Raw genomic sequence first — 18,685 nt, forward strand, 5'->3', positions numbered from 1 at the left:
ATGCTGGGACATTATACAGTAATGGAGGGGTCTGGTGATGACTGGAGAGGTGACACTGCTGGGAATGCTGGGACATTATACAGTAATGGAGGGGTCTGGTGATGACTGGAGAGGTGACACTGCTGGGAATGCTGGGACATTATACAGTAATGGAGGGGTCTGGTGATGACTGGAGAGGTGACACTGCTGGGAATGCTGGGACATTATACAGTAATGGAGGGGTCTGGTGGTGACTGGAGAGGTGACACTGCTGGGAATGCTGGGACATTATACAGTAATGGAGGGGTCTGGTGATGACTGGAGAGGTGACACTGCTGGGACATTATACAGTAATGGAGGGGTCTGGTGATGACTGGAGAGGTGACACTGCTGGGAATGCTGGGACATTATACAGTAATGGAGGGGTCTGGTGATGACTGGAGAGGTGACACTGCTGGGACATTATACAGTAATGGGGGGGGGTCTGGTGATGACTGGAGAGGTGACACTGCTGGGAATGCTGGGACATTATACAGTAATGGAGGGGTCTGGTGATGACTGGAGAGGTGACACTGCTGGGACATTATACAGTAATGGAGGGATCTGGTGATGACTGGAGAGGTGACACTGCTGGGAATGCTGGGACATTATACAGTAATGGAGGGGTCTGGTGATGACTGGAGAGGTGACACTGCTGGGAATGGTGGGACATTATACAGTAATGGAGGGGTCTGGTGATGACTGGACAGGTGACACTGCTGGGACATTATACAGTAATGGAGGGGTCTGGTGATGACTGGACAGGTGACACTGCTGGGACATTATACAGTAATGGAGGGGTCTGGTGATGACTGGAGAGGTGACACTGCTGGGACATTATACAGTAATGGAGGGGTCTGGTGATGACTGGAGAGGTGACACTGCTGGGACATTATACAGTAATGGATGGGTCTGGTGATGACTGGAGAGGTGACACTGCTGGGAATGCTGGGACATTATACAGTAATGGAGGGGTCTGGTGATGACTGGAGAGGTGACACTGCGGGGAATGCTGGGACATTATACAGTAATGGAGGGGTCTGGTGATGACTGGAGAGGTGACAGTGCTGGGAATGCTGGGACATTATACAGTAATGGAGGGGTCTGGTGATGACTGGAGAGGTGACACTGCTGGGAATGCTGGGACATTATACAGTAATGGAGGGGTCTGGTGATGATTGGAGAGGTGACACTGCTGGGAATACTGGGACATTATACAGTAATGGAGGGGTCTGGTGATGACTGGAGAGGTGACACTGCTGGGAATGCTGGGACATTATACAGTAATGGAGGGGTCTGGTGATGACTGGAGAGGTGACACTGCTGGGAATGCTGGGACATTATACAGTAATGGAGAGGTCTGGTGATGACTGGAGAGGTGACACTGCTGGGAATGCTGGGACATTATACAGTAATGGAGAGGTCTGGTGATGACTGGAGAGGTGACACTGCTGGGAATGCTGGGACATTATACAGTAACACCACTGGAGGGGTCGGGGTGATGACTGTATCATTGTGTGTCAGGTTCCTATAAGGTGTCAGGACGTGGCGGTCTATTTCTCCATGGAGGAGTGGGAGTATGTAGAAGGACACAAGGATCAGTACAAGGATCAGGTGATGATGGAGGATCAGCAGCCCCTCACATCAGCAGGTAATAGACATGACTATATACACACGTCCTCTCATTATTTGTATGTAAAGAATGAATTCAGTCTCTGTATGTGTTCCCTACAGTCAGATCCAGTAAGAGAACAGCAGCAGAGAGGTGTCCCCGTCCTCTTCTTCCGCAGGATGATCAGGTAGATGGAGATATTCCCTATGATCTGTAGAAGGGCTGTGAAGCACTTGTGTTCAGTCCCCTCACCCTCCATGACTCCTCATCTATTACATCCTAGGTGACTTCTACTGTCTGATGACTTTTACAATATTTCTTTCACATCTTATGAATCAGGGAGAAGATCTGAGAAATATTAATGCTCCAGAGACGGAGGTGAACGGTGATGAGCAGTATAAGGAGGACATTCATACAGAGAAATATCTGATCTACATTAATTCTACAGACATAAAGGAAGAAGAGACAGATGTGAGCGGTGTTAAGCAGTATAAGGAGGACATTCATACAGGGAAAGATCTGATCTATATTAATTCTACAGACATAAAGGAAGAAGAGACAGATGTGAGCGGTGAGGATCAGTATAAGGAGGACATTCCTACAGGTAACCGCCCAGGTGAGTAGTGACCACTAAATGCAGAAAAGAGTCACAGATTCTACTCAGATGTCAGATATCAGGACCACATAGTCTACACCTCCCGAATTAGAAGTCGTTGTGTCCAGAGAGGAGTTCTGGGTTCCGACGATTTAATGCTCAAACTAATCGGCAGATTCTAAGTGTTAAGTTATGAGCTATGAAACTGATTTACCAGAATTCTACCTTTCTTCCTGTACAGAAAATTCATAGACTTTGGGGAAACATTCAGATCTAGTTATAAGATTGATCCCAAAGGGTTGTAACATAGTTTAAGGAGTTCATCAAGTTCAACCTAAAATCCTGTTGCCAAATGCCCCATGACAGAGGAAATATTCTGTCCCAACTCCAATATGACGGCATCAGAATACATTTCTGGATCAACGTTCTATCCACAGTTTATCTTGGGAAGTATCTCCTTGGAGGAACATTTCTGTTGCGGATTCCTCTTGAACTAACTGCCTATAAGGGTTGTGTGTCGGATCCTCGGGCCCTATGAAGAGGCTACCATAATTGTCAGTAGACACAACAGTGGTTTGGACAATGTCATCTCCCCTGATATTTATGTGACCCCCTATGTGTTTTATTAAAGGGGTACTCACTGCTCCAGCATTCGGTTTTGCAATTGCCTTCATTAGAAAATTTTCATTATTTCATACTGAAAAAGCCAGTCAAACAACTGCCCCCCTGCCTGCTTGGATACATACTAGTCCTGCTGTGTCCATGAGTCATCACCTACGTCATGGACACACTTCCTTGATTGACAGCTGTAAGTGCAGGGCTCAAAGCTGGAGGAAAAATCCTCCCCCTGTCAGCTTGTGTCCCGCTACAGTCAGTGAGGACAAGCTGGGAGTTGTAGTTTTGGTAATGCTAGGGGAGATGTGAGCAGACAGCATACTGAGAGAGGGGGCGGAGACCTGCACAGTGAGGCCACGCCCCCTCCCTTTGAGAGGAATTCAGACTAGTGACCTAAATTTAAAGTGTAATAAATAAAGGTGCTAGACACATAAAAATTAGATGTACCTGGTCAGGATTAGGTACTGAGTGATATATTAAAAAAAATTTTTTGTTGGATCTGACGGTTACGCTTTAGGTTAGGCTCATTGGCCCAGATTTATCAAACTGTGTGAGAGAAGTGGAGTGATTTCCCCACAGCAACCAATCACAGTTCAGGTTTCACTTTACCTCAGATCATTAGCTGAGCTGTGATTGGTCGCTGTGGGAAAATCCCTCCACTTTTTCTCTCACACAGTTTGATAAATCTGGGCCATTGTATGAAGTATGTTTCCAGTGGGATCCCACCTCCCTTCCCTGGATGCTCCGCGGGGACTCTGCACATTCACTTATTTATTCTTTATGTTTTGTCACTGCGCTCACATTTGTGTTCTTTTTATGTTTACTAGGATTTGGTCGGGGTGCGGTAGCCCTTCTGTGTCCCTCCTGCCGGTCTAGGGAAGGTGTGTGCGGCTCCCCACCTCCCTGCCATGCACCCTTGTTTTGGCAGGGGTGCCAAGCCGGTTTTAGTGGCCCCTCGGTGACAGCTTGGCCTGGTTATTTGCCAGGAGCACTTTTCAGGTCCCTGAGTAGCTTCGGGGAAAGGGGACATTGTACCTGGAACCTTGCAGGTGTCTTTTGGCCCGGAGGCGAAGGGTTTGGTTTATTGGAGGACTCTTTCTTTTCAGGGAAGGGCTTCTCGTGCACATTTTACTTGCACTTGACTGAATTGAGAGCACGGACCTTGGGCAGATATCTACCCCAGCTCCCAGATAGGGGAGGCTCAGGATCCGTTACTGTAAGGGACCCCATAGACCCTATGGTACACCCCCAAAACCCTGTTATATATTAGAGGAACTGCTCACAATGATGGAACGAGAAATGGAGGAAGAACAGATTCCACATCTTGCTCACTTCCCTCACGTGCAGGAGGATGAGTTGGTGGTGAAGGGGGACATGACATTTGTACATGGGAGAGGGGCCGATGTGGGGAGAATCCCCTAAAGACATAAATGGGTTGTAGGTTTGAAAGTCAATGTCTAATATGAAAATAAATCCCTCAGGTCTATAACGGGATAGAGGTGCATGTAACGTAAGAATAGAGGTGAGGAGTATGGAAACAAGATGTTCTATGTGTTAAAGGGGTACTCCACCTCTTCACATCTTATCCACAAACAACAAAGGGGCGATCCCAGCCGTCACACCTCCTCCCATAGACATGAATGGAGGGGACGGGCGTGGCCACCCGAAGATGGCCTGGGTGGAGATGAAGGGGGTCCCAGCGTCCGGACCCCCGCAATTAGACATCTTATCCCCTATCCTTTGGATAGGGGATAAAATGTCTGAGGCAGTGTACCCCTTTAAATCCAGTATATATGACTGTGTAGTGCCATCAATATTATTGAGACAATGCCGTTCGTGATGTCACGGCCATGCCCCCTCAATGCAAGTCTATTGGAGGGGGCGTGACTGCCGTCACGCCCCCTCCCATAGACTTGCAGTGAGTGGGTGTAACCCACGGGGGGGGGGGGGCGTAACCGTGGCGTCACGAGCCTCAGCCCTGCATCGCCAGTCATCTGGCACTGGGCAAAGTCCGCTTTGTGCACCAGATGTCTGGGGTGCCGCAACCGAGATCGCAGGGGTCCCCAGCGGTGGGACCCCGCGATCAGACATCTTATCCCCTATCCAAAGGATGAGGGATAAGATGTCTAGGGGTGGGGAACCCCTTTAAATCTGATAACGATGGTGGTGAGAATGTTCCGTGATGTGAAATATGGCTATAATTCTTTGCAATAAAACCATAAATATATCACATTTTCTGCTTATTACTCAAAAATACTATAATCTGTTTTCTTCTTGGCAGATGACTGTACCAGGAGATCAGAGGAGAATCTTATATCTTCAGATTATAAAGCAGAAGATGATATCACACAAGATACATATGAAGAACATTCCATTATCCCAGATACACCCTCAGCCCTTCACAGCCAAGATCTCTCATCTCATCCGGTTATACAAGTCCTGTCTTCTGATCCATTACCATTTGCTAAGCAAAACAAAAAGAAGCCCTTTTTATGCCTAGAATGTGGGAAATGTTTTATCCGGAAATCATATGTCCTCGAACATCTAGCAACTCACACAGGATGGAAGCCGTTTTCATGCAAAGAATGTGGAAAAACTTTCACTCGGCAATCAAACCTTGTTGAACATCAGAGAATTCACACAGGGGAGAAGCCATTTCTTTGTTCAGAATGTGGAAGATGTTTTACTCTGAAATCACTTCTCGTTAAACACCAAAAAAATCACACAGGACTGAAGCCATTTTTATGTTCAGAATGCGGAAAAAGTTTCACCCAGAAATCAGATCTTGCTAAACATCAGAGAATTCACACAGGGGAAAAGCCGTTTTTGTGTGAAGAATGCGGGAGACGTTTTACTCAGAAAGTAAACTTAGCGAATCATCGAAAAATCCACACAGGGGAGAAGCCATTCTCATGTGAAGAATGTGGGAAATGTTTTGCACGGAAGACAAAACTGACCGAGCATCAAATAAATCACACAGGGGAGAAGCCATTTTCGTGCACAGAATGCAGGAAAGGTTTCATCCAGAAATCGGATCTTATTAAACATCAGAGAATTCACACGGGAGAGAAGCCATTTTTATGTAAAGAATGTGGGAAATGCTTTACCAGGAAAGAAATACTTAATAGGCATCTAAAAATTCACATGGGGGGAGGAGAACCCAATTTAGAGCACTAAATAATAAAAATAAAACATATCTGCAATTGCCAACATGTGTCTAGTATCCCAAAAAGCAAACTGAATCCAGATTTAGGGAAGGGCCGCACATAGTGCATCTACAGTGGGTTTCCTGCAGCTCCGCTGCAGAAAAAAACCCTGTGTATGCGCTACGTGTGACCCTTGACCTCCACTTCTTCCCCACCTTTTGCCTTTTAAAATCCATAACTCTTTTATATTTCCATCCACAGACCCATATGGGGATTGTTTTTTGTGAGATCAATTGTACTTTGTAATTACATCACTTATTTTACCATAAAATGTACGGCGCAACCCAAAAAAATATTTGTGTGAGGAAATTTTAATGAAAAACACAATTTACCAAATTTTGGAGGGTTTCCTTTGCATGCTGTACACTTTACCGTAAAAATGGCATGTTTTCTTTATTCTGCGGGTCAATAGGATTAAAGGGGTACTCCGGTTGAAAACTTTTTTTTTTTTTATGAACTGGTGCCAGAAAGTTAAACAGATTTGTAAATTACTTCTATTAAAAAATCTTTACCCTTCCAGTAATTTTTAGTAGCTGTATGCTACAGAGGAAATTCTTTGATTTTTGAATTTCTTTTTTGTCTTGTCCACAGTGCTCTCTGCTGACACCTGATGCCCGTATCAGGAACTGTCTAGAGCAGGAGAAAATCCCCATAGCAAACCTATGCTGTTCTGGACAGTTCCTGACCCCGACAGAGGTGTTAGCAGAGAGCACATCCTGTAGCAGTTCAGTGTGCAGCTCATTCGGGTGTGTCTCTTTGTGTGCTCCAGAGACTTCCAGCAGACCAGAGCAGCCTCCTCGGGAGAGCCTCCCTGCATTGTGTCCCTGGCCTCCACCTCCCGTTCTTCAAGGCTGGCGGGGGTGGAGAGAAGACAGCAACAGCCTTTCCGGCCGGGGGGAGAAGATCTGTCAGAGTCTGCAGTAACGCAGGCTCTGCTCCCCCTGGCAACGGGTGCCAGACAGAGATCTGGCGGTGGAAGGAAGGCAAGGAGGAAAAGCTTGGAGTTGTGGGCTGAAAGAGGACACAAGGAATCAAGTGAGACATACTGCTCCCGCATGACCGCGCGGTTTGCGGAGTATGAGCAGTGTGGTAAAGAGCTCAGGCTGGCCAGAGAGGACCTGCGTGGGGCACAGAATCTCGCAAACACGTGTTCCAAAAAGAACCGGCCTGACCTGAAGAGAAGAGTCATGGCACTGAAAAGTGAAATTGTGAAGTTGGAGGAAAGGAGGGCAGAGATCCTGGATGGGAGCGGTCTCTTCAGAGAGAAATTGGAGAATGAAGGCCGGTTTGCCGCCATGAAATCCCCAGGTAAGGTGAAAATGGAGGTGGAGGATGGGGAGAGTAGTGGCGGTGAAGAAAGGGAGGATAGTGGTGGTGGTGTAAAGGAGGAGGAGGAGAAGTTGGAGGAAAGTGTAAAGGTTATGGAAGATAAGGACGCATTGCCTGTCCCTGCTCCCTGTGACACCCGGACTCAGGACAGTTACATCGAGCCGGCACAACCCACCTCCAGAATTTCACCTTTGGTGATGATCTCTGTGAAGATGTGGCAGTTAAGAGGAAAGCTAAAAAGCAAAAGACAAAGGAATCCATACAATATGTGTTTGTTCCTTTCCAGCAGTCTGGGCCAGCTGCAAAGCTGGTTCAGGCTGCTGGGTCCCCCAGACTGCCAGACCCCGTTTCTGTGGTGGAATGGAGCCAGCATGGAGGATACAGCATGACGTCAGGAAAGGCTGCAGACGCAATAGATGGCAAGCCCACCCATCCTGCCGGTAGGGAGGGGCAGGATGGGCTCATGGTGGGCAGCTCTGGCACTACAGGACCGCCCCAGGGTGGCGGGGGGAGTGTCCAAAAGCCAGAGGTGAGCTATGCCGCCGTGTGCTTGGGGGGCGGTTCCCCGAGTGCTGTGGGCACTACCGACGCTGCAGGGCACTCCCTTGTGAGGGGGGGGAGTGTCCGGGCACCGGTGGCAGAGAGTGTTGCATCTGTGTGGTCAGGGGGCGGTCCTTCGAGTACAGTGTGTTCTGCAGGGCACTCCACTGTGAGGGGGGGGGGGGTGTCCGGGCGCCTGGATCAGCTGCAGAGCCCATACGGTCGGGCAAATTAAGCACAGGCACTGTGGGAGAAGCTGGGGTGCACCCAGTGGGGCAGCCCCAGACTCAGGAGGAGACTTCAGCCATGGAGGAGGAGCCATAAGCGCCGACCCCAGCAGCTAGACCAGCACAGAAGACCTATCTTAGACCAGCAACACTACAAGTCCCAGCCAGCCCAGAGTTTGTTAGGCAGGATGATGAGTGCAAGATGTGAGAATGATGGGTGTAGTAGTGTTGTGGATGAGAGGAATGTGTGTGGGAGTGTCAGTGGAGTGAATGTTGGTGGTAGTAGTGGTATGAATGAAAATAAAGATGATGAGAGTAGTGGTGTTAGTGGTTCTGGGTTTGGGTCTGGTCTGGCTGCTCCCCCAGTAGTGACTGCTCCTAGGAGCTATGCCAATGTCGCTGCCGGGGGTTAAGGGAGGGTCCCCGTCTCCATCCGGCTCTGGAGGCAACTTGCAACAGCGCCTCCTGGAGGCTCTATGCAGGGGTGACAGGTCGATCCAGGTAGAGGGAAGGGGTGAGGTCGACCTGTCTTTCAGGATAGAGAGGCATGGTTTGGGGGCTTTCCGAGAGCGGAATGGGGAGGTGGTCTGGTCCCTCCCGACACCCGGGCAGGACAATAACCGTAGGAATGTGGTCCGTCTGATATGGAGGGGCGAGGATGCGTGCCCACCCTGCGCAAAAGTGGTTGAGCTCCTCCTTCAGATGGAATTCAGGGCAAGTGACATCTTTGCCCTGATTCACCCCTACGGTTTTTCTGAGTTTGATGTCAGTTTTGTTCGGCCAGAGGGTCTTGAACTCTTCTGGTCAAACTACGAAGTGGCGAAGAACGATCCCGGCTGGCGGGATTTCGCTGTAAAGGCGATTTCCCGTCAGAACTCTGTCAAGAAAGTGACCGTTTTGACTCGTAACAAGTCGCTTTCTTGTTATGACAGCATGACCTGGCTCGGATGGTATGGGGATGTGACGGACATGCCCAAGAAAAACTTTGATGAGCACGGGATCTGGTCTGGGGCCTGGACGTTTTCCGTCAAGCTCAAGCGTTCAGGGAGTACGGTTGCCCACATTCCGTCAGCCGCCTTCCTTGGAAGTGAGAGGATCCAGGTCTTCTACCAGGGGCAGCCTAAGGTCTGTCACAGGTGTGGCAGCCCCACCCACTTTAGCGCAGCCTGTACTGTGCAAGTCTGTGCTTTGTGTGGTGGGTCATCTGGCCGCATCCTGCAGGCAGATCCGGTGCCACCTTTGTGGTGTCCTCGGGCACCCTTTTAGCCATTGTCCCAGCGCCTTCGCCCGTGCTGCGGCTGCTCCGGCTGAGGAAAGCTGTGAAGTTGCCTCGGCTGAGGAGGTTACGGGCAGGGATGGGGGTGCAACAGGGCTAGTGAGAAGGAAAAAGGGCCCCGCCAAACTAAGGCGGGAGCAAAATCGTAGGAGGAGTAGGGAGCTGGAGAGTTCCCAGGTGATGGGGGGTAGCTCCAGGCCCTGAAACCGCTGAAGCCCTGGAGGAGAACGTGCTGGATGAGGAGATCAGGAGGCTGCGCAAGGAGGAAGGCAATATGGCCGACCCTTCTGATTTCTCCCACTATGAAAGTGTGGCTGAGGAGAGTGGGGAGAGGACTAAAAAGAAAGAAAAGGGCAAAAGGAAAGGGAGAAAGAAGGTCAGAGCCCTCTGTTCCTTGTACTACGGGCCAGGTCCAAAGGGGAAGCCTGGCTGCCTCCCCTCTGATTGACCTGTCAAACTGGTAGCTCGTCCTCGATACATCTCCTCCCCCTCCTTGGAGGGGGAGGGTGAGGTGCCTAGGGAGAATGAGCCTCTGGGGGGAACTGGGCCCTGTCCTGTTGAGGCACTTTCCTCAGAGGGCAGGGCTAGACCGGGGCCGGATGGAGACAGGGACCATATAGATCAATCAGAATCCAAGAAAAGGTCCAAAAGCGGTCCTGCCTTCTCTTCTTCTTCGGGGGATGAGGGGGCTAAGAAGAAGGGGAAACAGAATTAAAGGGTGAGGCCGTCTAATTTAATCACCCTGTATGGCGGCACTCATCCCATTGACGCTGGCATCTATTAACTGTGCCAGCATAAAGTCTAATACGGCTAGATTTGCAGCCTTTGATTTTCTCGGCCGCGTTGAAGCCGACATTTTCTTTTTACAGGAGACCAGGTTGTCAGATCTAGCCTCCTTGGTAAAAGCCAGGAGAGAGTGGAGGCGCGGTCCCTCCTACTGGTCTCTTGCGGCTGAGCCGTATAGTGGGGTGGCGGTCCTTTTTACCGCTCCTGTTGAATTCCGACGGGTTATAGAATTAGAAATGGGGAGGTGCCTGATCTTAGATGTCTTCATGAAGGGACAAGAGCTCCGGTTCATTAACATCTACGCCCCGCAAACTAAGCGGGGCCGTAAAGATCTCTTTATGAGGATTAAGCCCTTTCTTTTTATGAGTCGGCAAGTGATCTTTGGAGGGGACTTCAATAATGTCACGAGGTCCCAAGATAGGAGAGGCTCCAATTGTCCGCTGACTTGCGATAGTGTGCACTGGTTAGCATAGCTAGAGAAGCTCGCCTAGAGGATGCCATCCGGAGCCCCTCGGGCCACGCGGGTTTCACCTATCATCAAGGTAGTCGCAGGTCTAGGACAGATAGGTTTTACTTAAAGGAGGAAGCCGTCTCTTCCGCAGTGTCCGTGGTTGAGGTGGAATTCTCCAATCACTGTATGATTTCTTTTTCCTTGAATGTTTCAGAGACCCCCCCCGGATGGGTAAGGGTTACTGGAAGCTGAATTCATCCCTCCTGGAGGAAGCAGAGGTAAGCGTCAGGTACCTTTACTGGACCTATGTAGTAGTAAGTCAGAGTGGTGGGAGATATTCAAGAAGCGGGCTGCGGGGTTCTTCCGCCAGCTCTCGAGCCTCAGGTCCCTGAACAGGTATCGCTTGTATCAGGGTCTAAGGAGGAAACTCGAGCTTCTCGTCTCGATTGGAGGTAGCCGAGAGGATATCTCCAGAGTGAAATCCTTGCTGATGAGGTGTCAGTATGATAGGCACGCATCTTTGGTTTTTGAGAGGGATTTCAGGAAGTACCGCTCACCCGACCCTTACAGAAACTGTAAGATGTCAGTGAGTTGTAAAGTCATTTCAGGACTGATTGATAGTACAGGATCTCTGAATCGGTCCAGATCAGGGATCTTGGAGGTCGTCAGATCCTTCTACTTGCACCTCTTGGGGAGGAAGGATCTGGATCGAGACAAGATGTCGGCTTTCCTGGCTGAAACCATTCCTGAGCCAGAGGTAGACCCCTCTCTTGATGTTTTGGCAGAAGAAATCAGGGAAGAGGAAGTGAGACTGGCGATCGAGGGGCTCGCCCCCAAGAAGTCGCCAGGTCCGGATGGCTTAACATCCGAGTGGTATAAGACCTTTAAGGAGTCTTTAGCTCCCCTCTTGACTGAGGTATTCAATGAGTGTCTCTCCTCGGGCACTCTGCCGAAGTCAATTAGGAGGTCAGCCCTGATTCTTCTGTCAAAGGGTAAACATCCTAGCCGGATTGAGAATTGGAGGCCCATAGCTCTTCTCAATACGGACAGGAAGCTTCTGGCCAAGATACTGTTTAATCGGCTGGTGAAGTTTGCACCCCGGCTCCTTTCGGGGGCTCAGAACTGCTCTGTTCCAGGCCGAAGCACCTTAAGTGCTGTCCTTAGTGTCAGGGAGGCAGTGGAGCAGAGTAGTGCAGGTTTCTGGAAGGGGTACTTGCTGTCCCTGGATCAGGCCAAAGTGTTTGATCGGGTGAACCACGAGTACCTCTGGTCCGTCCTCCTGAGATATGGCTTACCGAGTACTTTTGTTAATTGGCTTAAGATCTTGTATGCAGGGGCAGAGAGTTTCCCACTGGTGAACGGGTGGTCTGGCCGCTCTTTTGAGGTGGGGTCTGGAGTCCGTCAGGGTTGTCCTTTGAGCCCGCTTTTATACGTGTTCGCAATCGATCCCTTCGTCCGGAGGGTAGATTGTGGGCCGTTGGCGGGAGTCGGGATGAGTCTGCCGGAGCTGGATGTCGCCCATAGAGTGGTGGCATACGCTGACGATGTCACTATTTTCGTCTCCTCGAGAGAGGAGGTGGACCGCTACTCGGAGGCATCCGGGTCTAAGATCAACCGGGACAATTGTGAGAGTTTCTGGCTGGGAGGGGGGGATCCCACGTTTGATCTCCAGGACACCCTTCCAGGGCCCCAAGAATCAGCAAAAGTCTTAGGCATCACATTTGGCCAGGATGATTATCCCACCAAAAACTGGGATGGTAAGCTCCAGGATGCCGCTCAGAAGGTGGACCAGTGGAAGGGTTGGTCTATGACCCTCAGGGAAAGGGTACACCTGATCAAATCGTACCTGCTCCCCTTGTTTATCTATCTGGGCAGCGTATGTATCTTGCCAGAGGCTTACTATACTAGGATCTACAGCCCGTTTTTCCAACTGTTATGGGGGCGAACCTAGTCAAGAGGGAGGTTACGTCCTGCACGAGGAGACTAGGGGGTTTATCTATGGTAAACCCTATGGTGTTCTTAACGAACACCTTCTTGAAAGCTAACATCGCTAACCTCCTGAAAGAGAGGGCTCCTCCATGGGTACTCTCCTGCAGGGAATGGTTTCGGCCTTTCTTCCAGGAATGGGAGAGAGGAGGGCGAGTGAAGGACCTCCGTACACCCCATGAATATCTTCCGGCTTACGCTACCCCGACTCTGAAGGTGATACATTGGTGGCGTCTGGGAGTGTGGGAGATCAGGACCCAGTCAAGGCAGTTCCTTGACAAACGGGTTCTGTTGACCCACTTCCAGAAGCCTCTGGCGCTCAGGGACTGCCCAGGTCGGGATCTGTGGACGGGGTTGTATGTTTTAAACATGAAAAGGATCCCCCAGAAGTTTTGGGACTTGGCCTGGCACTGCTTTCAGGGGAAGCTATGTGTAAGGGACAATTTGAAATGTAGGAACTCTGATGATCGGGGATGTCCCCGAGAAGAGTGTGGGGACACGCTGGATAGAATGGACCACTTCCTGCTTCATTGTCCCTTTAATATAGGGGTCTACAACCGGGTGGGCACTTCCATCAGCTGGAGTCAACTTGACGGCCTTACCTACCCGGAGTGGGCTTATGGGGCATTTAGGAACCTGGGTGGCTGAGACGGGGCACTTTATTCTTAGTTAGCTTAGTGGTTAGGTACTACACGTGGAACGCACGGTGTTTAGTGTCGACCCAAGAGAAAATCCTCTCCGAGGTGGAGGTCTGTAGGAATATCACCGGTGACCTGGGGAAGATCAGGTCTTTGGAGTATGTCAGTCTTGGTACCAGTAGGGCTTCTCTCCTGTGGAGAGGTTTTTCTTTTGATGTGCCCTAGGTACTAGACCTTTTAGGTAGAGTACCTTTATTTTGGTTAGGGGCAGTGTTATAGGGATAGTGATAGGGTGAGAGCAGGGTCAGTTTTAATGGAGGGATAGAATTAGGGAAAATTGTAGGGGGGGAGTTAGGGAAAGAGTTTAAAATTATTTTGATGTCTCAAGTCTGCCATCCTTCTTCCTGGTGGTGGGCTAATGCATGTGCACGCTAGCTTTTTGTTTTGTTTTAAGCTGATATGGTAAGAAGGGCTTACAGGCGACCAAACTTGGGCCTAAGGTGGTTTTGGTTCAGTGTGTATATATTAGTATGTATACGTTTTTGTGTGTAAGTTGGTTGGGAGGAGTGCTAGGTGGGGAGGGTGTATTTGTGGGTGGTGGTGTTTTGCTTTTCTTTTGGGGACCTGACATGGGTCAGTTAGGGACAGGACTTTGTGTACGAACGGTATGGACTCTGACCCATGTGCAGGAGGGGTGGTGTGGGAGAGGGTACAGTTTTAGTGTAGGGATTTTGGTAGGGTTTTCTATGGTTTTTGTAGGTTTTCTGTAGTGTATATATTTTTAGTTAAATACTATGGGGGACATTTATCAAAGCATTTAGTAGGTTTTTTTTTGCTTAAAATTGTCGCAAAAAAGTCGCACGTGCACCTACTCTCTTTTTCTGCGACTTTTTGCTTGTGCAGTGTCCTAAGCAAAAAATAAAAATCTTGCTTACCAAAGCAAAAAGTGATTTTTGACTTGCAGTGTTCAGAGATTTATCAAGTGCGAAAGTCGCAAAAAAGTCGCATCGCATGAAAAAACCTACTAAATTTACTCCAGCTCAGACATGGAGCAGAAAAAGCCGCTACCAAAGCAAAAAAAAAAAAGAAAAATTGCTTACGTGAAAGAAATTTATCAACTGGCTGAAAGCAGTTGATAAATAAATCGCACATAAGCAAAAAAATTGTAAGAAAAAAATTATTTAAAAAAAGGAATACATAAGCAAACATTGATAAATGTCCCCTTATATTATTATGTTCATGTGATTTTGTATGTATATTGTTTATATATAGTTTTTTATATTATAGCATTACAGTAGTTATGGCAGTCGGACCAGTTATTATGTTGTTACGTGGTTTATTTGGTTTATTTCAGTTTATTTGGTCTATTATTTTCTTTATTTATTAATGTTTATTTTTATAAATTTTTTTGTAGCCAGGTAGTGCTAAATTTTATGTTTATATTTTGCTAAGCCAAGTTGTGCTTTTTTTTTTTTTTCCTGTAGTGGTGTGCTTTTTATATAATTTTTTTTTTCTCGTATTTCCCAAGTATGGATGGTTTTGAGTTGTAGCCAGGTAGTGCTTAATTTTATTTTCATATTTTGATAAGCCAAGTTGTGCTATTTTTATGTTCATTTTTGGTATGCGTGTGAGTGTGTTGTTTTGTTTGGTTCGGTGGGTTGGCATATTTTAGGTTTTTGGAAAGCTGGGATGGCCGGTTAGGCAGGGTTTTGTTTTTGTGTTTTGGTACCAGTGTATTTCTTATTTATGTTATAGCTTGTTAAGCTTGCTTTGTGTTTTTGTATAAGTTTTGTACTTTTATAATTAAAAAAAAAAGAGTGTCAGAAGAGAGCACTGTGGACAAGACAAAAAATAAATTCAAAAAGAACAATTTCCTCTGTACCATACAGCAGCAGATAAGTACTGGAAGGAAAAATATTTTTTAATAGAAGTAATTTACAAATCTGTTTAACTTTCTGGCACCAGTTGACTTATGAAGACCTAAAAAAAAAAATGTTTTCCACCGGAGTCCCCCTTTAACCCCTTAACGACGCAGGACGTATATTTACGTCCTGCGCCGGCTCCCGCGATATAAAGCGGGATTGCGCCGCGATCCTGCATCATATCGCGTCGGTCCCGGCGCTCATCAACGGCCGGGACCTGCGGCTAATACCACATATCGCCGATCGCGGCGATGTGCGGTATTAACCCTTTAGAAGCGGCGGTCAAAGCTGACCGCCGCTTCTAAAGTGAAACTGAAAGTGACCCGGCTGCTCAGTCGGGCTGTTCGGGACCCGATTTCACTGCGGCGTCCCGAACAGCTGGCCGGATACCGGGAGGGCCCTTACCTGCCTCCTCGGTGTCCGATCGACGAATGACTGCTCCGTGCCTGAGATCCAGCCAGGAGCAGTCAAGCGCCGATAACACTGATCACAGGCGTGTTAATACACGCCAGTGATCAGCATAGGAGATCAGTGTGTGCAGTGTTATAGGTCCCTATGGGATAATAATGATCAGTATAAGGGATCAGTGTGTGCAGTGTTAGAGGTCCCTATGGGATAACAATGATCAGTATAAGAGATCAGTGTGTGCAGTGTTATAGGTCCCTATGGGATAATAATGATCAGTATAAGAGATCAGTGTGTGCAGTGTTAGAGGTCCCTATGGGATAACAATGATCAGTATAAGAGATCAGTGTGTGCAGTGTTATAGGCCCCTATGGGACCTATAACACTGCAAAAAAAAAGTGTTAATAAAGGTAATTTAACCCCTTCCCTAATAAAAGTTTGAATCACCCCCCTTTTCCCATAAAAAAAAATAAAACAGTGTAAAAAAATAAACATATGTGGTATTGCCGCGTGCGTAAATGTCCGAACTATAAAAATATATAATTAATTAAACCGCACGGTCAATGGCGTACGCGCAAAAAAATTCCAAAGTCCAAAAAAGCGTATTTTGGTCACTTTTTATACCATTAAAAAAATGAATAAAAAGTGATCAAAAAGTCTGATCAAAACAAAAATCATACCGATAAAAACTTCAGATCACGGCGCAAAAAATGAGTCCTCATACCGCCCTGTACGTGGAAAAATAAAAAAGTTATAGGGGTCAGAAGATGACATTTTTAAACGTATACATTTTCCTGCATGTAGTTATGATTTTTTCCAGAAGTGCGACAAAATCAAACCTATATAAGTAGTAGGGATGTAAGAAAAAATCGATTCTCGCGATAATCGCGATTTTTCATTTGCCGATACAGAATCGATTCAAAATATTTTTGAATCGATTCTTTTAGGGATGTGGAATTTTTAATAAAACGCACTTTTCTTACCTGCCAACGAGCCCGCGGAGCTCCGGTACAGGTGTTCGGTCCCCGGGCTGTATTCTTCTTACTTCCTGTTAGCCCGGCACGTCACATGGAGCTTCAGCCTATCATCAGCGGAGGCGGGACATCGCTGCGGCTGGTGATAGGCTGAAGCTCCATGTGACGTGCCGGACTAACAGGAAGTAAGAAGAATACAGCCCGGGGACCGAACACCTGTACCGGACTGTACCGGAGCTCCGCGGGCTCGTTGGCAGGTAAGAAAAGTGCGTTTTATTTTATTTTGCAGCCCGGACGGGATAACATGAGAAAAGTGAGCACCGGAGTACTAGATCGCCGCTGTCAAAGCTGACAGCGGCGTCTATTGGGATCTATGAATGCTCCCAGGTGGGCGATATATCGCGATGTATCGTCACCTAGACGGTATCGCGATATATCGCGATATATCGAATCGCCACACTGGTATCGCGATTCGAATCGAATCGCCAAATTCTTGGCGATTCACACCCCTAATAAGTAGGGTATCATTTTAACCGTATGGACCTACAGAATAATGATAAGGTGTCATTTTTACCGAAATATGCACTGCGTAGAAACGGAAGCCCCCAAAAGTTACAAACTGGCGTTTTTTCTTCGATTTTGTCGCACAATGATTTTTTTCTGTTTCGCCGTGCATTTTTGGGTAAAATGACTAATGTCACTGCAAAGTAGAATTGGCGACGCAAAAAATAAGCCATAATATGGATTTTTAGGTGGAAAATTGAAAGGGTTATGATTTTTAAAAGGTAAGGAGGAAAAAACGAAAGTGCAAAAACGGAAAAACCCTGAGTCCTTAAGGGGTTAATATGATACCCATGATTATTAGCTTTTCTATTATTGTACAAAATTAGTATGTTTTAAAATCGCCCTATTTTGACCACCTCTATCTTTTTCATTTTTCTGTATACAGGGATGTATGAGGGCTCATTTTTTTTACTACCACTTTTGTGTATATGTGACTATTTGATCGCTTTTTATTAATTTTTTTTGTTACTGTGATGTGGCCAAAAAGCAGCTTTTCTTCTTTTTTTTTTTTTACATTTATGTCGTTCACTGTACGGGGTCATTAATATTATATTTTGATAGATCGGACATTTACATATGCGGTAATAACCAATATGTTCAATAATATATATATTTTTCTACGCTTTTTTTAAAGTAAACTGGGGAAAAATGGTGATTTAAATTTTGGGGGGAGGGGATTTTTCACTTTTTATTTTTACTTTTATTTTTAACCTATTATGTCCCCATAGGGGACTACCTATAGCAATCATTAGATTGCCAATGCAGTTCAGTGCTATACATAGGCCTAGCACTGATCAGTATTATCGGTGATCTTCTGCTCCGGTCTGCTGGAAGGCCGATCAGTGCAGAAGACCAAGGGAGAACCGCAGAGGCAGGTGAGGGGACCTCCGGTCGCCATCTTAGCTGATCTGATCCTCGTGGCGTTGCCACAGGCAATCGGATCAGGCATTTCAATAGCCGCACTGCTGCATATGCCGTTATCTGTATTGATCACGGCATCTGAGGGGTTAATGGCGAACATGAGTGCGATCGCAGATGTCCGCCATTACCGGCATGGCGCAATCACCGGAGCCGTGCTCGCGGTCTTGTACATGACGTAAATGTACTTCCTGCTGCGCTAAGTACCAGTGCATCAGGACGTACATTTACGTCCTTTGTTGTTAAGGGGGATAATACTCAGAGAACCCCTTTTGTCGAATATTAGAGTGTAATATATAACGACAATGGACGTAAATGTACATCCTGATGGACTGGTACTTAGCTTTGGACTAGGCTCTATCAATGGATCGCAGAGCTCACAGATCAATGGAGTTCAATAGAACTCTATTATGTATGAGGAATCTAATGATTCCTCCTAAAATTCCCCTAAGGGACTAATAAAGTGCATAAAAAATGTTTAAAGAGGCACTTTCATTGTTAAAAACTTTTCATATATTGCAGGACTCATTATAATATGCCATTTCACAATATACAACTGTTAAAATTATTTTTAATTTTCACCTGAAATTCAAGCTCAAAATAGCCACCACTAGGGGTCGCCT

At 47.2% G+C, this 18,685-nt stretch overlaps 1 protein-coding gene across 1 annotated transcript in view; it reads left to right on the forward strand.

The window, feature by feature from the left end:
• LOC130297799 (zinc finger protein 84-like) overlaps positions 1 to 18,685 on the forward strand; it is a 67,669-nt gene that overhangs the window by 13,102 nt on the left and 35,882 nt on the right. Inside the window, 5 exon segments of the mRNA XM_056550730.1 lie at positions 1,543 to 1,669; positions 1,753 to 1,817; positions 1,970 to 2,246; positions 5,122 to 6,010; positions 6,897 to 7,331. Of these exon segments, the coding sequence (XP_056406705.1) occupies positions 1,543 to 1,669; positions 1,753 to 1,817; positions 1,970 to 2,246; positions 5,122 to 6,010; positions 6,897 to 7,331 (1,793 nt within the window).

The sequence above is a fragment of the Hyla sarda genome, chromosome 1 (assembly GCF_029499605.1).
Source record: "Hyla sarda isolate aHylSar1 chromosome 1, aHylSar1.hap1, whole genome shotgun sequence".
In the NCBI taxonomy this organism is placed as follows: Eukaryota; Metazoa; Chordata; class Amphibia; order Anura; family Hylidae; genus Hyla; species Hyla sarda.